The sequence below is a fragment of the Amblyomma mixtum genome, chromosome 2 (assembly GCF_055824585.1).
Source record: "Amblyomma mixtum isolate Tamu chromosome 2, ASM5582458v1, whole genome shotgun sequence".
Lineage (NCBI taxonomy): Eukaryota > Metazoa > Arthropoda > Arachnida > Ixodida > Ixodidae > Amblyomma > Amblyomma mixtum.
The window spans coordinates 273777161-273799890 of NC_143013.1; the positions used below are offsets into that span (position 1 = coordinate 273777161).

The 22730-nt window shown below is 47.8% G+C and overlaps 1 protein-coding gene and 1 long non-coding RNA gene across 2 annotated transcripts in view; both read right to left on the reverse strand.

Annotated features, from left to right (window-relative positions):
• Window positions 1-22730, reverse strand: part of LOC149364042 (uncharacterized) — a 403326-nt gene that overhangs the window by 146552 nt on the left and 234044 nt on the right. The gene's annotated exons all lie outside the window — the stretch shown is intronic.
• LOC149364043 (uncharacterized) lies at window positions 6459-8298 on the reverse strand. The gene is made up of 2 exons (XM_089570018.1): window positions 8044-8298; window positions 6459-6653 (listed from the first exon to the last, which is right to left on the reverse strand). The coding sequence occupies exons 1-2, from the start codon at window positions 8296-8298 to the stop codon at window positions 6459-6461; spliced, it is 450 nt and encodes a 149-aa protein (XP_089426144.1).

Here is a 22730-nt window from a genome sequence, read left to right on the forward strand (position 1 = left end):
AATCGTATTGCAACCTATACTTATCTGCTTCTTTGCGGATATCAACCGAGTTGTCCCAGAGAGCCTTTCTAATGTGCCGTACACGCGCAGAAAAGTCTTCGCTAATGTGCGTATCAGATCCTTTTAGTTTTCTGGCGTTTTTAAGGATGGAAAGCTTGGTTCTAAAGTCTAGCAGTTTAAAAATGACAGGTCTCGTCTTTTCAGTTGTTTGCTTGCCAAGCCTGTGACAGCGTTCAATACCTTCACATTGGATTCCAAGTTTGGAATACAGTAACTCCGATACAGAAGCCAATAGCCCCTCAGAAGTTTCATTTGATGGTTCCTTCAAGCCATAGATGATTAAGTTATTCCTACGGGATTGGTTTTCGAGGTCATCATTATTGCGGTCAAGTTTGGTAATGACATCTTTAAGATTCTCAACAGTTATCTCAAGATCATGAACACGCTGAAGAGCGTCGTTAGCAGTTGAAGCCAACGCCTCTATGTGCGTAATACGCTGTTCAAAGGTAGCCATTCTAGAGTTGAGCGCGGAAAGCTCTGCGCTGATTCGTGCTTGTCCAGCTAGCAGCTCCGTTAGCATTTCCTCTGACTTTGGGCCTGGATTTGTCTCGACATCGCCGGATAGTTGCAACAAAATTCTTAACGAATGCAGTAGGCAAGAAAAAATACACACAAAGTGCTGAGGGTCTGGCAGCAGCAATAAGAAACGATTATCGCTCCTATAACATTTGAAAGCGTATTTGTGGCCTACCTGCAAAATGAAGCACACGTGTTTGCAAGAACCGTTCGCCATGCCGCTGACAGACCCACTGAAGAGGATTGGCGGTGTGTTGCTTTTATATCCCGTCGGGTCCGTGTCGATGACGTTCCGGGGTTGTGCCATGCGTGGTCGAGACAAGCGAGATCGACGGAAGATGAGGTTATGGTTGCATTGCCATCTATCGGTTGACAGCAGGAACTGAATGGAGGGCCCGTGAGCGTGCATTTTCCATGAAGGAAGCTTGAAGAAGAAGCATTGCTCAGGAAGTATGGTCCAGCGATGCTTGCGGCTATCTGCAAAATGAAGCACACGTGTTTGCAAGAACCGTTCGCCATGCCGCTGCCAGACCCACAAATTCCTTCTCGTATGCAATTGCCTGTTAGAATGGAAATGCTGTTTTGCCGCGAAAAAAACAAACAAACATAATATCTTATGTCTCCTCGAACTAAGTTGATGAGCGTACAACACTGTTGTCAACCGAGAAGCATTCCTGTAAATATGCGAGTTGTACGCTTAGCAGTGAAAATAACTAAATTCTCAAAGTTAACACCCCAGTTTCTAATAAATGTCGCTGCTTCTTTACTATTGCGTTTGTACTTTTCCAAGCGCCATTAATTTGGCCGATCGAGACGCCGCATCATAAAACAGAGGAAAAGGAGCTAGTGCAATAAAGAAACAGAAGTGCTGATACTGTATCTAGATCGCGGTAGCAGGTGCGTTCCAGGCTCGGAGCGATGGGGCGATCATCCGCACTGGCATACATTACGTAAGCGGGTCTTGAAACGGGGCGTACTCTTCACTCGAGCGTCCGCTCGCCTGGGTATAGTTGGCCGCTTTCTTAGGAAACGCGCACTGTGGAAAAGAAACGAGGAAAAGGAAATCCATCATGCGGCTGTGGCCGAATTGGTTAATGGCCCGTGTGGTACAGCCTCTCTCATTAACGACTAAGCTTCTCCCTCTATCCCCTCTTCTTATCTAGTGCAAATTCGCTTCTTTTATTTTTTCCCATTACTTATTTCTTCTCGCACGCATTGGAGCAACTCCTTCGAGTGCTGGGCGCCCGACTGAGCGCTAATTGGGGCAACGCCGTCTTAATGTCGAGGAGCGAGGATGAGAGGGCTCGGGGTGAGGGGGGGGGGGTGGCAGAGAGGGAAGTGATTTCATTGTTGTCACTCTGTTCATTATAAAGCTTGTTTGCGCATGTATTCAAGCGCGTGTACAAATAAAAAATGGAGCTTTGCAAAGAGAACGCTGAGATGGCATTGTAATCTCAACGCTGCGTTTGTGACAAAACGCCACGCTTCCAGATGGCGCCAGTGCGGCGACCGGCTCGCCTGTGTTAAGCACAGAAACATGCATCGTCGCCATGTGTGTCGCATTCCTCTCGAAATGAGCTATTAACTACATGCCTGGGGATAGGAGAGTAGTCTGTATCCGAGACGAGGCATAGAAATGCCCAGCGTGGCTTTCAATGAAGAGTAAACGAAACCAGCAACGAAAAATACAGCGCTTGGCGCAGCCCTGCGCTCTGCATTTTTGTGGGGCATGCCGTATTTTTCCTTCATTGCCTTCTGTACTTATTCAGCCCGCTCAAATGACTGGTTTTTTATTGTTCTCTTCGGTCAATGTGCCCTTTTCCGAGAATTGTTTTCGTACTTTCTCTTCGCGCCTTCTCTGCAGCGCCATGCAAAGAAGGAAGTCCCTTTAACAACATTTTCGGTGCTTGTATAATTTACTGTAAGTTTCTTCCTCTCTGAATTTTTTTGCTTATAGATTCATCTTATTTACGACTTCCGGCGGCAACGCCTGCAGAAATTGCCTTTCGGCATTTTCCTATATTTCTGCAATTGCGTAAGATAGCATGCGCTTAAGAATTTACCAATACGTTCTTGGTGTGAGCTGAACCACGTACGTTATTTTGGCGACTTGGCCTTTTTAGGTCACTGAGCATGCTTTCAGCCACAGAAATAAAAAACGCGGAGGGCTGGCCTGATCTCTTGAGCCTGGGCATCTGAATATAGAATGCGGTTTCAATGCGGTGCTCGCTACAGTTTGTGAGAGCGTTACTTACAAGTGACCGAACAATGGCTCGTTCTACTAGCTTGGCGAGCGCTGACCCAAAGAGCAGGACGGCTTTGTCTCCTCTTGTCCCGTACACCCAACAGGCGCGAGTTGGAGAAGAGTGCAGGCTTATGTCCTGAAGTCTCATGTAGTTGTTGACAGGGACGTCATGGGTGAATCTTAGTTCAGTGCCCTCAGAAAATACAGACATGCCATCGAACATGTACGACTCAGAGCACAGATAAAGGTCACTGAACTCAATGAGGAAGCGGTCAACATACCCAAAGACACCTGCTACCTCCGACCATTCACACTGGTGATTGAACTCGCGGTCACGCTTTACTAGAAAAACATGACTCAGCATGGTCGTGACGCAGGAACGAGTGGACATTTCGCTTCTTTGGGATACCATTGGGCACACCTTTGCGCCCCCGAAGGAGCGCCAGCTGTGGTCAGACACCTGCTATATTTTTCATCAAGGTATTTCACAGATGGTTTGCCCCCACTAAACAACCCTGAGGGACCCGCAGCTTTTGTAGCTCAGTTTCCCTGCTGAGGCTGCGAGTGCCGCCAGAGCAGCGCAAATAAGAGATTTCACGTAGGTATGAACGACAAACATGTCTGTCTGAAAAAGCATTTCAAATATCGAACATTCACCGCTGGAAAGCATAACACAGCTATGCAGGCTAATGCGTCACATGCCTGAATAATTGTGAATATTCGTACAATAAAATAAACAAATAGGAGTGGCTGATGATTCGCTCATTCTAGGGTAATTATTCTAAGCACCCAGGGCTCTGTTTGACAAAAATTGATCCTGAGGGCTGAAAATTAGCGACAAATTTTTGGAGAGAAGTCAACAGCATGAGCAGAAGAGGTTTAGTTGGCACTTTCATTAACTGACAGCCAAGAAACGAATGAGTCTCCATTTCAACGCTTCCTGCAATAACTGCCGGTCTGCGAAACAAAGAAGTTTACTTTAAAAAAAAACATTCAGACGAAAGCCTACCCACGATACGAGCTTTCTCGAGTTCCTTCCATGGAGCATGTCCGGGACACTTCAGGGCGGCCGTAAAAGGCTCCTTCAAGAAAGCCAAGGACGGTAAGTAACGGCGCAGTCCTTTGTGGCACACACGGCTGCGCTTGCGGAAACTTTGCTTCAATGGAAAGTGTCCGACGGAGATGAGTTGAAAGCGTCACATCAGCCTTTGTGATAGCGCGGACGACGATTAATGCCTCTGGAACACGCGAGCTCGCGGACACGCCCCGGCGCACAAAATTCAGCCCACCAGAGACGGCGAGAGCGGCGTGGGTCATTCGGAATGCAAACGTGGGCTGCAGGATATGCGTTCTATTGTCGGGACGTCCAGGAAACATTGCAGAGGGCACGCAGCTAGCCTGTCACTTTCCGAAGGACACACGTGCGCTGCCAGCTCGAATGATGGCTGCTTGTGGGAAGCTGTGTGTTCGAGCTAGACGAACTGTTTTCGCGCGTGAGGATTACCTCAAGTGCGTGGTCGCTTTCAGAAGCATTAGAGCGTCTAGAAAGATTACACGTCTGCAAATCCCAGAATTATGTTGCACCCAACACCTGTTGTGTCTAGAGTGGTGCGGAACCTCTTTTTCACAAAGAATGAATCTGTACGGTACAATACGGCGGCTAATTGCCGTCAAAGATAGCTCCGACGCACTTGACAAGAAAGTATGCGCTCCGATTATTTATTTCTTAGGGTTTCTGGGCTCAGACGTTCCTCTCGGATTATGAACGAATTATTTCCAAGAAAATCTTATTGACAGGCCAAACTGGCTTCGCCAGTCAGTAATAGTTCAGTGCAGTAGTGAACATTTTATACTGTGCTGTTAAGAACTGATTCTGCACTGCTGTTATCACGCTTATCAACAACGTTGGACACAAAACTAAGCCACCATTTCCACTAAACCTACTGCCTCGATGTTGGTTAAATGAGAAAGTGTGGCGCTTTACTATACCGACAAAGGGCACACATACAAAGCGACACAAAATTTGCGACTACGTACCGGCATAAAATCCTCCTGGAAAGTTTTCTAAACTCAGATTGGCTCGTAAACGTTATCATATAAAGGCAGCCGGATGTCCCGTGTGACATTGAGGATCTAAAAATTCAAGGGGTGCGCTTAAGCCTTCTTACGTGCGGAAATGCGGAAAGCATTTAGAGTACCGCACGTGTCGGAATCCAGGAACGAACTGACAGGGAGCGATGCAGCTTTTTGTCTGCACATGTTTTTTTTATTCCTCTTTGTCTTTTGAGACGTCATCAACTCGTCGACAACGTCTTGTTTAGGAATGTTCCAATTACGTGACGAGCTGAATCTCATCACGTGACTGGTTGATGACGTCACTATCACTAACTAATGCTACCACTATTACTGTCGCTGTTACTATCACTAACGATTCCAGCCAATCTTCCACATCCTGGTCGCTGTGGCCGCTGAAAACAGCGGGGTCGCGCTGCCAGACGGCACCGGAGCAGATGACTGGCTGCGGCGGGTGGGCGGGCTGTTGACTGGCGGGCTGTTGAGGCCTTGGACATCGGGATGGTGCGACTGCGAAGGTCCACGGTGATGGGGGAAAGGTGAATGCAGCAACCTCCACCAAATGTAGAGCGGTTTATTGGCACGTTGAAAGCGCCGGCGACGAAGACCCTACCGCAAGTAGTCCAAGAACCAGCGAGGCGAGAGACCGGCACACAAGCGGTAGTTCTCCAGCACGAACATTCGACGGGCGGCGCTAGCGCTTCGTCGTCGTTGGTGGCGGTGCTGAATCATCTTCATTCCACTACCACTAATCATTACTCTCAATATTACTGTTACAAAATATTACTAGGACTAAATATTACTGCCACTAAGTGTGAGTATGACTATTACTACCGCCAACATTAACTGTCACTATTATTACTGTAACTACCGATTATACAACTATTACTCTCATTATCTTTTTATTAATTATTAATGACCAGTTATTTCATTTACTTATTACTTGCACAATTTCATTATTACCTGTTAACTACCTGGTTATCGCTATTAACATTGTTCTTATCGTCGTTATTTCTCGCAGTTTCTCACAACAGAGAAATTGCGCGCACTTTCTAAACTTCACTTGTATTCACTTTTTGTATAATGCTTGCTAATACTTCACTGTTCGTTACAATTCTATATGTAATAGAGTTGTTTGAATTTGATCTTTATTGTTTGCAAACTAACTTTGTAGTCGTGATATTTGTTGCGTGAATCTGTGCTACTAACCTTTGTCAAAGCGTCCGCTGTCAGTTATTGGGAGGTGGGGCTAGTCAAGCTACTAATGTGTAGCTTTTTCCCCCCTTCCCTACCACATCTCATGTGTCAATTTTTGCTTTCTGGTAAAATAAACTTCAAACTTCTTCTTCTTCTTATCTCGTGTACACATCTGGTGGTAACGCCATCCATGAGGCAAGAAATCCTTTCGCACTCAAACGGACTGACCCAAGGGTTGTGCTGACTTTATCAGGCAAAACAGCGAGGAGTGGAAACGGGCACCACCTTGTTCCCAAACCACGCTGTCCCGCAGCTAATTTTAATGGGAAATCAGTGTACTGTATGGACCACTAATAAGTGGCGGGGTTCACCGCCGGCCCTTCTTCGCCGGTGTCCTCCTTTCGGGCAGGAAGAGAACGGTGCGCAGGGTCGCCTCCTCCGCGTTCTCCGTCAGCGGAAGCGTCCTGGGCACACCGTCGTCTGCGGTGCTCGAGCTCCTAGCGTCGACAGCGGCCTGCCTCAAACGTCGCTGTGCCGGGATGGCCTCCACGCGCTCCCGAACCTGTGGCGGTGCCAGTTGTTCATTCGGCAGCCCATTGTGAACCATAATCAACAATGCACGTGCACCTTAAGTGGGTTTGGATGACCCTGCGAAACCGAATTATTTGCTGCAGTTTTCCGCATACCTGTATTGTCAGCATGTGTTTGTTTCTTCAAGCGTTGGCGCTTTGTTTTCACTATACAGTTTTCTATCGAGTGTCAATTTGTATGGAACTTCATTGTGTTGAGCTCTACACCCATACTTCGCACCTTTTTGGGGGATCAATGGCAGCTTTGTGTGATAAAAAACCCATAAAACTGCAAACAGTGTTTTCTCTGACTTTCATTGCACGACATGCGTGTAAGTGATCAGTAAAACCATAGCCGAAACTACTCATATAGCCATATTTTTGCTTGCGTTTCTCGATCAGAGCCACAGAAAATGAAAACTAACACGGAGTCCGACCGGTAACCTGTGTAGTCGAGTAGTCGGAAGTCAAAAATCGCTCATACCTTACAGCGATGGACATCAAGATCCTTGAAAGCTTTCCAAATTACCAAAGTAAAATTGACCTCTGGAAGAGCCCAAGACGCCTCTCAGATAATCAGGAAAACGGTATCGAGAATCTCGAGTGTAAAACTGCGGCATCTTATCCTGTTGGCCTCCCAAACTTAATATACCAGCGAAAAGCAAAATTAACCACGTACAAGTGCTTCAAAAAACATTCGCGCTGCCCTGAATGCTGCTGTTCTTGAGAATAAATGTTGAAGAAGCATGCTACTGCAACATGGTACCACCACGGTGAACAATATCAGTTTAATATTAGGCTAGTTTAAATATTAGTTGTTTTTTCGACCTTCAGATTGGGCATATGCAAGTGCGATCCTCTGGGGGCTGCTTAGAAGAATTGCCTAATCAAAGGAATTCAAAAAAGGCATCAGTTAAAGCCTACACCACCGTGTCGTAGCCATACAACCGTAAATGAAGGCTTTATGGCGTGTTTAAAGCCAGAGAAAAGCTACACATTTTCAGCACACTAATACGAAGCTCGAGTGTGATTAAAGGATTCAAAGCAAAAGCACTAACCTCACTCGCTAACTGCCATCTCCTGACTTTTCCGCTAGAGCCCTCGTACTTGAGGCAACCAGCAAAGTGAATCTACCAACTCAATCTGCTACGGCGCAGCTTCATCACTAGATAACGCAACTCGAAAGCAAAAGGAAAAAACAAAATCAGTTGTTCTGGCTAGGACCAAGCTGAGCATACGAACCCTCAAAGAGGCTTCGATGAATAGAGAAAGGCAAAAGACTTGATGTGGGACTAGAGTCTTCATTTGGGCTTGTTGGCCAGAATGCACAATAAAAAGAATAATGCAGCCTACCCTTGTCAATGGAAATATAATAGCGTGTACCTGGAAGAAGGCGGCCACGGCCAACGCCACGATGACGACGAAGGCGATGGAGAACACGACCACGGGGTTAGGCCCCGGTCTTCGGTGCCGGTCCAAGATGGGCCACGGGGGCGGAGGGGCCGCAGATGCAGGGGGCGCCGGTCGCTCCAACCGCACCTTGTGCGGATCATGCGGTGGCGGCGGCAGGCGCTGCAGGTGGAAGCCGGGCATCGAAGACGGCGGCGGCAGGGGCAGGTGTCCAAGATTCGCCGCCATGCGGTCGTTAGCGCCGGGTAGGTTCTTACTGAGACCTCGTTGGCTGACGTTGCTGGCGGCGTTGAGTGCGCTTTTTTTCTCACCCGATGCTAGCGCTGTGGTTGCGACCATGGCGATGGCGCTGCCGATGAGGCCATCGATGAGAACGGTTGTGCTCTAAGGACAGGCGTGCGGGCTTGTTCGTTTGATGTCTTTTGAGAGCAGCGCCATGGGCGAAAAATAGCACAGATAAGAACACATCCACTATTTTGTTTTAGTACGTAAGCACTAATTCGATGGGTAGCAACCCGAGCAAATTCGTCCGTTGTCCAGCTGTATGTTCGCAGCTGGCCTAGCGCGAGCTCTCCGTCCCACGGCATTACCCGCTCATCGTCGTCTTCTACATAGCAAAAATCCGTGCTTAAGCACTAATTGGAAAGAAGTAAACATCCCCTGTAGATTTTTTTTGTTTTCCATCAGAAACCTCCACTTTGGTACACATAGTAAGAAAGTAGGTTCCAGAAATTCAGTTCTACAATTAAGACACGCGAGGTAGTTGGTAGGACACGAGTGCAGTGAGTTGCGCAAAAGAAGGACGGCACAAGACAGCAATCGCTTTCAACAAATGTTTCTCGCCTACAGCCATTAATAAATAAAACTCGATCACCAAACTCATCGTTAACGAACACCCTACTTTGCTTCGTTAAACTTATTAGCAGCAATAACTTAGCAAAAGAGAAAATATTACATCTATTGCCCTCAAGTGTCGAACGTACAGAGGGCAAAACACATGCCTAGAACAACCAAACTGTGTGTTCCGCAGCCCCCAAGGCCACTGCGACCAAGAAGGCGAAAAGTTACGATGAAATTCTATAGGTTTAACTGCACATGTTTACATCCAGACCATTTTTAATGAAATCTTATCGCTTTATCGCGTGTTCAGACCGAAACACGCTCAGAACGTGTTCTAGACATGCGTTTTGCCATCTGTACATCTCATCTTACTTTCTTTTGCTGCTACTGATTACCGCGTAGTGACGCATATTATTCTGCGCCTCCATATTATTTTCTACGTATCGTGTTCCGACAACTCTTGCTTCGAATACATTTTTAACTCAAGCGCATGTGATTATACATGGCTGCTCTTTGCCTGCTTTTTGTTTCGCGTTCATTACACTGCACATGGTTTCATAGAACTGTAACATTTTCATACCCTCTTGATTGTGTATTTTCCTTGCATGTTAATATGACCACAGACATATTTTATTGCCCACCCACCGCTTTTTATCTATAGCCCCACCCAAAAGTGCGAAGAGATAATAAATGATGATGTTCTCCCTCTTGGTAAGAATAGTTGATGGGAACAGGATATTATAGCCACTCCATTTATTTGACTGTCAGCCTTGGTAGTAATGGAAATTCAACCAGCTGCTGGTGTAAATTTACTGTCGGCGTACACGCCGACGTCATTTTTCCGCGCAAGCGTTCATGACATGCGCGTGCGCGAGCGCCGACATCGCGGTAGGCGATTGAGTTCACAGCATTTCTTCAGGGCGAAAGCAGTACATTGGGGTGGGTTTTCAGTGGGTACCGCATGATGACGCTCTTAAGAGTCGTTAAACAACTCGATAAACCTCGTCGCCCGTTTTTCTTCTAGTATTTTTGTGTATCTACATGTTGCGCCATGTTTGTTTCACAAAAGCACAGAAAGTTTGCGGAGTTGACCTAATTAGTGGCCAGCAGCAGGCTGAAAAGTTGCTGTCTCCCGTATTGCAGCAATATTGTGTTACGTAAGTCACTTGAACAGAATAAACAAAGCACAATTAGAACGCACACAGTAAAATTCATTCCTTCAGGTTGTAAGCATCATGTAGGTTTCAAATAACAATACAAATCATTATTTTAGAAATAAAAACTTGCAAGGTCATGCATACAGTTACATAGGCGCGAGAAACCAATACACAGCAATAATTTAGTAATATGCACTTACGAGGCATCTGCCCACAGACATTTCCATTTACACGCACGCAAGCAAAACTTTGCATTTCATGCGTACATGCGTATCAACAGTGCTACTTGGTGACTAGTTTCGCACATTGGCACCTCTTTAGGCTACCTACTTCGCCATGTTAACTCTAATTGGCAATGCCGATGTCCAAGAGAGCTACTGATTGTTTAGGCACCCCTAACAAGCAAAGACGCCCGCAAATCAAACGCAGTGTATAAATTCCTGAAGCACCAAAAAATATCTGATCGATCGGTGAGCCCAATGTTGTGGTTAACACATGGCAGACCAAGAGTTCAGTGTTCAAGGCTCAAAACTCTCCAGTTTTCACGGGATGCGAAATTCTTTGGCAAGAAGTATATGAGAGCCGTACACAGTTATGAATGTTCGATTGATGAGTAGCACAAAGATGCAACATGCGCGGAAAGGCGTCATCAGTTTCTCCGTTTTAGTTCTATGTTGCCCGTCACAGTGTTCAAAAGTTTGCAGGTCTCAGTCTGCCACTGCTCAATCACAGTGCGCGAGTCTCCGTCGACCAGAAGGGTGGCCTCTTCTGTTCCGAATGGCGTCCACCCGGCGCTCACCTTCCTGAACAAGGAAAGAGAATGAGGGCGTTATTCACAGCCGCAGTAATTCGAAGGAAACCTTAAGAAAACCGACGAGTGAAGGCCCAAGGGAGCCAACCAGAAAAAGGCCAAAAGTCACGAAACTCCTGTCTTACGAAGACGCGGTCCGCATTGGTGACTCGCTGTTGTGGACGAATGTTAATCTCAGTGATCATCACGTTTTGACAGCGCTCGAGTGTAGACCGCTCAAGCGCTTTTGACAGTGCCTATCGCATAAACCAATCCGGACAAAAGGCGATGAAAACGCGGATGATAGACCGCGTGTAGCATAAACATGCTGCTGGTGTCACAACTCTAGAGTGGCCGCTACACTCGACAGACCTCGTGGAAACGTGGAAGTCTTATTGCAGCTAGCTTAAAAAATGGGGCGTACATAGACGCCAGCACGAGCGCTCCTGTTTTGTACGTTCCGTTTCTAGCGCTAACTTTAGGAAGACATAAAAAACCCCTAACTTGACATCATGATCGGATGAACATTTAAGTATCCAGGAAAGAAATTTTCACGACGCCACTAATAGCTGATTGGCCAGCTGGTAGCGGGAGCCACCGTCTGCTAACTCGCAAAAGCGGGCGTGAGAGCAAACCCAGATCTCGATTTTGACATTCCTTACTGTTACTGTTGAATATGCTATCCGTACAGAGATTTGCAGAAACTGTTCCGCTCATGTGTTCACAGCTTCTGTTTGAATCGGCGACAGATTATGTGCCCTTGTCTAATACCATAATATAGCAAGTGACTCCAGCCTAGCCTATCCTAGCCGTCAGCTTAGCACCCTCTGACGCTGCGCGCAGAAATATGAACACTGTATATTTGACGCCACTATCATCATCTTCGTCGTGCAATAGGTCTTGGCGTACCTGGCACGCCTTGAGGAAAGAAAAATTTTGCAAATTTGACAAATTCATTTTGAAGTAACAAGTACTGCTGAAATGCGGTGGACTGCATGTTTAAAAACGAGTAATGGTTATTTGTGTTTGTCCATTTCCGAAGCTCTTTAAACGCTGCATATCAGCGCTTGTTCTTTATTTGCTGCCATGAGACTTTTCACATGTATGAACAAAAAGTAAGAAGACAACAGTAGTGTATGAATTTTGTGCTTAACAAATCCCTAGCAAATGGGACAACATCCTGCTACATCTAGGCCAGTGCACGCTCGGCCGCAGCTTACAGAGAAGTTTAGGCACCATGAGTCATTCCGTGAGAGTTGGTAGCGGGAGCGAGGCTGGCAATTCCCCCTACTGGGCATTTTTAAAAGCCCGATTTTATGACTACGGCGTTTGCTCACATGAATCGCACTTGCCCTCTTGATAGTCTTTCTTTCTCCTTCTCCCTTAACCTAATTATTTATTCCCTTCATTTCAGGGCAGTTCATTCTTTCGCTGTGCCGCTCAATTATACGTCATGCTTGAGCCGCTATTATCGTAAGCTACATGTGGAGTTTCATCTCGCGCATGGCCTGTGTATGCAGAATGTGTATTCACAACAGATGTTCTCGTTTTATTAATGCGTGAGGAGCCACGACATTATAAAATTTCATGCCTCACCACCATAAATATACGATTCTGCTGATTTCAACGCAGCGGGTACCATTTAGCTTTCTAGACAACCCTACCCCTAAAAGGGGGGCACTGAGGGACTGTTTATTATCTTATTACTCCCTTGTAGGATAATTTAAGTTCATAGTGCACACGCACACACACGCACACAACATACACACATACACAACACAAGGAATGAGGGAGTATGGTAGCTCACCCTGTTCTCGAAAACACAGCGATGTCGTACACCGTCAGCACTGCTTCCAAAAACTTCAGAGCTCCAGCGGAGGCATAGCGATAAACCCTGGCGCCTTTTCTCAGAGCCGCTTTGGCCAAAGAGTGCATGGGACAGCTTGTCACGATGTCGGTGAGCATACTGCGGAAGCCGTTGAACTGCGGTTGCCTCAGAAATTCCTTGGTGGCTTCCGACAAGGTATCGAAGTCGAGGGTGACCGTCTCGGTGAAGAATTTGCCGGTGAGGGTAAACGCTTCGGCTGTGCTCATCTCGTCGTGGAGCTTCATGCCAGGGACGACGTGCTTGTCGAACAGTTCGTTTCCCTCAGCAATACTAGAACCACAGAGTATGTCGACGTTTGTCAGGTTGCGGAGGAGCACTGGCATATCGTCCGTGTACAGTTCTTCTGACAGTGGCCTCCGGTACCTAGACGGCACGAACCGCAGAGGGAGGAATGTCTGCGACTTGGCCACGATCTCCGTGAAGTTTTTAAGTCGGAGGCAGCGCGTCAGTTCACTGTGCACCGTGTTGGGGCAGTGCATTGCGTGGCTCAAGAGGGAAGCGCCCGAGTCTTCGTTACGGGGCAACAGCGTGGTGACCGAGAGCCCGTGCAGGATGTATCGCTTGAAGTAGCGGCTGTGGTTGGTGAAGAGTATCGAGGACAGCATGAAGCTCCCGGAGTTGTGACCCAGGGCGACCATGGAGTTGGCGTCGCCATGGAAGGCGGCCGCGTTGTTATGTATCCACGCGACCGCTAGGTAGACGTCGTAAATGCCCACGTTTCCCGGAGCGCTGCTGTCGTCAACCCCAGCGAAGAATCCAAGCACCCCTGGTCTGTAGTTGGGCGCGGCCACGATAACGTCTCCTCTGAGGACCAGCTCTTGCCAGATGTCTTCGTACTGACGCAGGTCCTCGTTCTGTAGCCAGTCACCGGTGACGGCGACGACAACCGTCTTGAGCGGTTCGCTGTCGTTGCAGATGTACGGCGCCCAGACGGAGATCGTCAGGCAGTCTTCATGGGAAGTCTCGAGTAACGGACCGACCTGATGATAAAAACAAAGAAGCCTCCGAATTTTCACGGCACAGCTACGCCTGCATTGTCTAATAACAATGTGTATTACAATGTACCACTGTTCTCTCCATCGCTCTAAAAAAAGGTTGGTTGGTTGGTTTATGGGGTTTAACGTCCCAAAGCGACTAAGGCTATGAGAGACGCCGTAGTGAAGGGCTCCGGAAATTTCTACCACCTGCGGTTCTTTAACGTGCACTGACATCGCACAGTACAAGGGCCTCTAGAATTTCTCCTACAAAGAAATTCCAGCCGCCGCGGCCGGGATCGAACCCGCGTCTTTTGGGTCAGCAGCCGAGCACCATAACCACTGAGCCACCGCGGCGGCGCTCTAAAAAAAGTCCCGATTAAACCCGATTGCAAATCTCGGTTACTTCTTCAACCCGCATGTTACAATCGATGCAGCGTTCATCTCTTCGCTTGTACAATGTCAGCATTTTGAAATTCTTCTAGATCCAAAGCCATACGATAGGAATATTGCAGACTAAACGATGTCACTGTAGTAAGCATTCCGTAGCCAAAAATTACAACATTATCGCAGTCGGCGTTAACCAGATGGGCCAGAGAGACACAACATATATGTGGGCCAAGCAATGGAAACACTCGACAATGAGGGGTCTTAGTCATTTCATCCAGGCCATACTGGGGGCCATTGCAGTAAAGGATGTGGGCGGTAGGGTTAATAAAAGCTATTCCTTCATCTTTTTCGTCGCACAGCCGAAAAAGAGAAATTTTTTAATCTTTCCGTGAATATGTGTTCCATCAAACATTATACTAAGAGCTTGTTCTACGCATGTTTTATTTTGTTGAAATGGCAGTTACGAGAAATTCCTATGACTTCTAGCAGCAAATCACCTGCGGGCAGGGTGGGCCGTGGGCCATAGCCTGCCAAGATCCGTTGGGCTCGAAGTTCCTGACGGCCACTGGTAGAGCGAAGCGACGGGCTCCAGCGGGAGAGTGGGCGTACGGTATGCCGAAGAAGTGCCGCATTACGCCCTGCGCGCCATTGCCGGATGCGTTGCCTGCGGTGGCCGCCTTGCCTATCGCCACGCCGCTCGTTGTCACCACTTCGAGCTGCTGAAGCCGCACAGTAGCGCAGGCGGCGGTCAAGGGGACGTCGTCCCGTTCCCGGACGCGCTTTAAGGGATACGAATAGGCGATGGCGATGAGCGACGCGAAGAGGACTATGCTGAAGAAAGCGCCGACTCCTAGCAGGCACGCACTGTAAACAAGGAAAAAAGCAGTCTTTTAAAATTCTGCATTGCCTCCTATAGAAGGAGGGGTACGAAAATAGCGCAATTCTTGTCAGTCGGTCATCGCTCCAGGTTGCCTTTATGAGTAAGTTTATGAGTAAGTCGCTCGGCTTCGTTGTATTGCCGCTTCAATAAGAGTTTTACGTACAGTACGGTTCATAAGCTCTCCAGCCCCAATGATTGCTCTCAGGACAGGAAAAAGCTAGCTGGTGGTGGCGATAAAAGTACACCTGGCTGGACTAGCGCATTAAGTTTGTTGTAATAAATCATCAATACATTTTCTCTAGTTCGTCTCCTTTCATGGACAAGACTTCTCTCGAAATGTCTACATTCTAACTTGAGAGGTATCCCAGTATCCCAGCAGATCTGTTAACATGAGTACCCACTGTCACTTGTCCGGTGGTGGCGTGTGCAACCTCTTTTAAGTCGAAAGCTTCTCTTGGCTCATGAGTGACGTGGGCGGAAGTTGTAGGCAGAGGTTGTCCGCAGATGTGTCCGCTCTAACTGTCAATCATAAGTTCAGAAAAAAATAAGAAAAGAAACAGGTTCTAGGTAAGAATCGAAGGCGGGTCGCCGGCGTGCGAGAGGGGACGCTGCCACTCCGCCACGACACTTTGACGTTTTAAGCTGAATAAAGGCGCGTTGATTACAGATGTCGCAACCAAGCGAGTACCAAAGTTCTTCTTTTTCCGGTAAATTTCTTCTCTTCTTCGCATGCAGCCGTAGTGCCATCATGCGGCACCCACTGAAAACCCCTCACGCAATACAGCGTTGGCCCAGCAGATGGCGCAGGTTGCGGACCACGGGCAGATTTAGCATTTCTGAACGTAAGAAGACTTAAGTGCACCTCATAACTTTTATCATCCTGCACCTCTCTTACGCTGGAGCGATCAGGAGAACTCGCACGTACCGGAAATAGCCAATGCTCTCCTGCTTGTTATGGACCGGGCCCGAATCCTGCATTCGAGGCGTGCTCATTTTGTGCGCTGCCTCGTACCACTCCTCGAAGGCGTCCTTCTTCGGTGGCGGTTGCTTGGATGGCGAAGTGCGGCCGCTGCCGGTAGCCGATACCGAGGGTTCGCTGGACGCGGCCGGCATGACCGGTGAGATGATCCTGAAGGGAGACAGGGCGCCGCCGGCGGCCTTCATTTTCGCAGCAATAGGCGAGGCCACACCGGACGACTTCGACGGCTGCGTCGAGGACTTGCGCTTCTTCTTCGGTGATCGCTTGCTTCTCATGCGATCCATGACTTTTGAGAAGCAGGGTGCTGCAAGTCGCAGTGGGTCGGCAGTCTAATGGAAGTCAGGCACCGAGCCACCGAAGAGAACCGCACGAGCGCGTGCCAAGTCTTCTTCTGTGTCTTCTTCAACGGCGCGAGAAGAACGAGCTCGTATGGCAAGTCTTCGTCCGCATCTTCTTCAAAAGCATTTCCTCCGTTTTCTGGTGTTTAGCTGTTATACATGATTTTAGTTTCGATACCTGGGCGCCGCCATGTTTGTTTTACTCGAGCGCCGCCTACCGCCCACGCCATCTTGGACTGATAATTTGCAGCCGGTGGGCTGCAGACGAAGCAGCGTGCGATCTCTGAAAGTGTCATTCGCCCGTTTTATTCCTGCCAAGCCTAGAAATTCTGGGTGGGCGTTCGCCTCGTGTCCATCCTCGTGTCCATCCTCGTGTGTGCTATGCCATTAGCTCCTGCAATAGCCAACTGGGAGCAGGCGACCATTCCTCGACGCAGCGAGCGATCAGCATCGGTGAGTGCCATGCTCGCAGTTCACGCGTGCTTTTTTGTCGCCGGTTGCCTGTAGGGCGAATGCGGCACGGTGTTGCATGTTAGAAAAACGAAAGCAAAATGTGTTGAAACACAAGATCGCGGAGAGCAATGAATATCTAGTTTTTCGTGGAGCGCAGTTTTTCATGAACGCTTTCGCTGCCTGCTTGGACATGGCGAGTGCGACATTTTAGATGCTAAGCTTGCGACAGAGTACCCCGTTTACAAACTGAACATTTTGGAAACAGCGAGTACATGACCGAAACGAATCCACTTCTGATGATTAGAATGTTTGTTTGCGGATATACGCGCGATGAAATTGAAATTCGGCCCCTCCTGCCGCTTGCGTAGGGCTGTTCGTACTACGAGCGATACAAGCCAGTTGACTGAAAGCAATTCGCATTCTCGCCTTCTCCGCTCCCGCCAGTACTCACTGGTGCACAAATACCAGAAAATGTGCAATTACACGATCTAATAGGTTGGTACGCTAATGGAACGCTATTACCACTTACTGACAGGCAGAATCGCCGCACCTGTGTTGAGAATTCCAATCTCAATCGGGTCGGGGCACTGCTCAAGTCGCTGCGTTTGTTGTATCTCTGGCACGGTTATGCATAGTGTGGATTTTTTTACAGTGCATTCGATGCGATTTGAGTCGAATAATTTATTACAATGCGTGGCAGAGTTTACCGTCCCGTGCATGCCGTGTATTTTTTCATCTTACGTTGCCATGGCTGCATTTTTCCTCACTTTGCAGTTGGGTAAAAGTTCATGTTGCCGCTTCTATTCATGCCATGCTGTGCAAATTAAATTAGTATTTTTGCACTAACGACATGTTTATTTTTTTCAGGTGGCGATCCCCACACCCTCCCGATATTGACGATCATGTGGGGCGGTGAAATGAAGTTGTGGCCAAATTTGTGAAGTCCTCACATAGAGTACTGCTGGATTAAAAGAACTCTGCCAAGGCCGTCTAACTACTTGATCTCTTAAAATTATGCACAGATTATAGTTTGGTAACCCAGGCGCTTCGTTCCGCGCCCGATATTCGGCACAGGCAGTGGGCTTGTTTCGGTCTGCATTTTGTTCACAAAGTGCGCTAACGTTTAAGCTTTTTGTTGGCGCAAGTATTTTTTGTTCCACAACTACGCCCACTGCCAATGTAAGTCGGGACCGGCGGAAAAGCTGTGAAGAAATGGACACCGCAGACGTGCTGAGACCTTCACATAACATGGTGCGCGTACATACTGGCGGCGTTTGTTTTTTTCTACTTTCGTCGACTATTTCCGCAACCGACAATAAAACAACGATGTCTAGAAGAAGTTGGTGTTTCGTACAACATTGCTGTTATTGTTTTACAGACGCAAACACGCGCTTGACCGGTAGCTAAGCAGCCGCGGACGTTGCTCCGCGCGCCGGATTATCAGCCCAGGGGAGGACGGCAACAGTGGGGTTTCGCGCAGCGCACGTGTTTGAGAGTATTTCTCCCTCTCCTGCCCGCTCTTCGTAAAATGGTGTATAGATGACTCGAACTGGCCTCCAATTTTCGCAGTGAACAAAGATGAAGAAATTCAGGATGCAATGGCGCCACCCCGAGAAGCAGTCCACCTCTATATCATCAGCGGCCCATAAATCCGCTCCTCATATCATCGAGAGCATCGAAAACCGCGAAATCAGTCAAAAATAAACTTTCATCTAGCGCTGTAGACTGTGCGGATTATTAGATGAAACCATAAAATATATTTCGTGTGTTTTCAAAAACATGCCTATGTGTCTATTAAAGCCCTAGCACACCGCGGCGATGTTCAAATCCGTCATTCACAACCAGAGCTGTCCACTCAATGATGAGTGACTGGGAAGGAACAATCTCCCCACTCCGACCGTGTGCGGGTTGCCTACCGTGCCATCGAGACAGAGTCAGGAATGCGACTGTGACAGCCTTGCCACGGCTGCCACAAGCGCATCGAACGCAATGCGGGCGCCGCGCCTACGTACTCCTTTTCGCGGCACCCTCAAACGCAACCTAACTCCGCTCTTCCGTGTACTAAAGAAGATGTCGATATCCGCCACGCCGAGTATTCGCGGTGCTCCGGCACACCAACCTGGACAGCATTGCCATCGACAGCAGATACTTTGCACCAGCCGCCTCCCATCCTAGCGTACCTGTTTACTGTACTCAGGCCGCCATGCGCCTGGTGCTCATGTTGTTGTTGTTGTTGTTGTTGTTGTTGTTGTGACTGAGAAAAGGATGAAAAGGCTTGGCTGGTGCTCATGTAAGCGTACAGTTGCATTATATAGAAGTAAAGTCTCTGGTTCAGGCTGCATTGAAAGCAGGATTCAGCGAAGGAAGCTGCTTTTTGGGGCCTGGGTGCCCTTGAAATAAAACCCGCCCCAGCCTGCCCAAAACTCTGGAGATGCTCTAGTTCAACATGCCCCGCCCTCGATCTTCCCTCGGATGCTATTACTACTTTGCTCATGTTTACCTTGCGTTCTAAACGAAAAACATTTCAGGACACGTGTCTATAACCAAGAGCTACTGAAGATTTTGCATTCCCCTAGCCTTTCGTCCCGCTGCAAACAGTCTGTAAAAGCTTGAGGCAAACCCGTGCTACCTAGCACTGGATTAGCCAACTAGGTAACATATTTCAAGGTAGTTGGTCGTTCACTCAAGACCAAAAACGGCTCAGAAGCGAAAGAGAAGACTGCGTCTCTCGCGCTGTGGCTGGTCTTCTCTTCCTAAGTCCCCTTTGTAGTTTTTGCACTGCTTCCTCTCTCCTACTGGAATACAGCACAGAATGCCTTTTGTTGCGCGGTTCATCTTGGGTGTGCTTTTCTTACAGGAACTCCCATACAGACATATGGGTTTTTCGCGGCTATCTTCCTCGTCTTGAATAAACAGCGCGAACGAAGACGAGCACAAAAGACAAGAAAATGGACGACACAGCGCTTCCTCGGTTACCACTTTTTCGTTCTCTTCATATTCTGATTTCAAGCTCACCAGGAGGCATTGATAACCTAGTACTCCTCTCTACGCGGCCGCATATGCAGTGTGCGGTGAAGAACACGAAGGTTCTACTTGTTCTCATCCAAATTTGTTCTCGGCCCGATGGGCGTACAAAAATTTATCAGGAGACTGTCACTGATGTTGAGGGCTCATCGTTAGCTGAAAGTTACCACGAGCCGCCCATCTACTAAGGCACAGTAATTAGAGACTGATTGATTGAAGGCACACCCAAGGGCCGCAGGATTAAGGAATCGCGTGTTGAAGGGAGGAGACTCAAAGTGGATCTGCCTGTGCTCTGCACCAATGCGGACGACGGAAGCTGAGAAACCGACTAATGCGCTTATTGCTGCTCGCTTTTATAGACGGTGCGCTACCATTGAAGAAGCGCACCTAAAACGATGAATTAGAAAATGGACACGAAGAAAATCCGAGCAAACAGACCAGCATGCCTTCAGCTTAACTCTCCCACAGAGAAGCGGCGCCAGTACACCGCGTCCAGAATCTTGCGCCTTGCCCGTCCGCTCAATGCATTTGCGGGGCGCTCGGTTATCGCAGGAGCGCCATCCACCACCAGGCGAGAGCCAAAACTGCCTTGGTGGCGCGCTGTCACGTGGCTCTTCCAGACAGCTTGTCAATAGGGCCGTCCTAAGGGGAGCATATCGATGACCTCCGTCGCCGCTAGACACCGCAGTGCTCGACCCGTCCTTGTGAGAAGCGCGCTACAAATTTTCCGACAAGTTCATCGATCGCTTGAACTCGCACACGATTGATTTCGCGTGCTCTGCAGACTTTTCTCGCAAAAGCAGTTGCTGCGGCAGTCGGCAACGTGGCTTTGCTGCAAGGGCAACGAAACCGCGCCTCGGCAAACCTTGGCCTCATTACGCTGCCTTCCTCATTGCGCTGAGGGACACGATCGCTGCCAGAGACGCATAGCTCTGTCACGTAGTCGAACTCTTCTTGGGACTTTTTCAACAAGAGAAGAAAAGGCTTTTCTCGTGGCATCTGCGCTTTAAGGGAACCACTCCGTTGAAGTAGCAACAACAGATGTATTGTGGCGATGGTGAAAAACAAACACCCTGAACTCGTACGTGATGTACACAATCAAACGCTGCAAAAAGAGCCAGTGAAAGATGGAGAGAGTTAGGCTTTCAAAGGTGAACGTTTATTGTCCACGAAGGAAAAGTGTTTACAAACCTATCGACCACACCTGGAACATCTTGCAAAACATCTCACGCGATTGGCACGTGACCACCGTATTAGGGTGTTTGCACGGTGCTGAAGTTATCGCTGCGAAGTCGTTGCTTTTGGGAATGACGGTGGTGCGAAGCAATGCCGCTACCATATTTGATCAACATCGCGAAGATGCTGTCGCGCCCCTTTTGGGACACATTGTATAATCTGAGCAGACAAATGTTGCAGGGTTGGTCAAGGTTGCATTCTATAGAGAGATTTTTTGAATTATATACTTTCCAAATAAGCCAATGCCAGGCCGACTTTTTTGTAGAAATGCCGCTTAGCCGAACTTTTCTTAACACATTATAAGTTGAGAGCAATGTGCGGTAGATTTTTCATTAGGCGCTCACTTTTCTGCTGAACCGTGCTTTACTGCGGCTGCCATGTGCAAATTGAAAAAAAAAAAAATATATTTCTTTTTTTTTTTTGCTTACTTGCGAAAGGCAACTAGCAATCACCTCATGACAGTAACTTGCTCAAAAACTTTTTAGAACTCTTTCTTTGCTAGTACGCTTCTGTTGTACATGCTTCTGTGTAGCTCGTGCATATCTTCCAACCAAACAAACCTGATATCGTCCTAACAAGGGAGAAATCAACGAAAGAGATTCCATGCGATGCTTCAATTAGCTCAAGAAAAAAGGGATATAGGTAGGTTAAAAAAAAAAAAAGGAGGAGGAGCGAGTTTCGCAGGTACGATTCGATTAACTCAATTCGTGTGATTATTATCGCGCTGCTTGACGACTGCATTCTTTCCCGCTTCTTAATTTAGTTATCCGGTAGTGAGAATAATTAAGAAGGTCTATGGAGCGTAGAAATGAAGCAACCCCAGAGTTATCGTTTTCATGTAAAGTACACATCGCAACGACTCCCCAAGGTATAGGAGACATTATCTGTATTTACGAAAACGTGGAGCCCATATAATGACGTCACATATGCGCCTTATGTCACGTTTTCTAGGGCCAGAAAGTTGGCCGGGTTATTAAAAATTTAAGCGAAGCAATATTACGTTCGACACAATGGTACAACCTTTGGTAATATTGCGAACAGCCCTACTAGGAAACAGTACCACGCTTTGCACCGTTGAGCCTGGATAGCAGAGCGAAATAGAGACGTTGTTTGAGGCTTTCCTCGCGTACTAACACAACCATCCTTGTGACAAACTCGAGCAACTCGCACAGCAGAGTCGTTGCATTCCTTGCCTGAACACATTTCAGAAAAAAACGGACGGGAGGAGTGTTTCATGACGTGGAGTAGTGGATACTAGCCACGATACAAGTGCAAATTTCCTTATGCATGTTGTTGCATATATTTTGGACTCTGTAAGATAACCAAGGTTTCCTCGAGCCTCGACAAGGGACGATCTCAATCAATCAATCAATCAATCAATCAATCAATCAATCAATCAATCAATCAATCAATCAATCAATCAATCAATCAGACATGAACTTGTATGCACAGTACATTCCCACGACATGATACAAAAGGAAGAAGCTGTTGGCATTCTTCCTGACGAGGCCTCACCCCGAGTGTTCCCGTAAAGACGCTTCAAGAATGAAGTCCTTGGCATTTCAAAATCTCTCCACGAATAATGCCTCACAGCAATAAAAAAAAAACGAGAAAACCATTATCTCAATGAACCCACTGGAATGCGGTAACCCAAGATGTTGTACGGCCAGCCTTGCGAGAGAACAATTGCAGGCTTCCCCTTAAAATATTC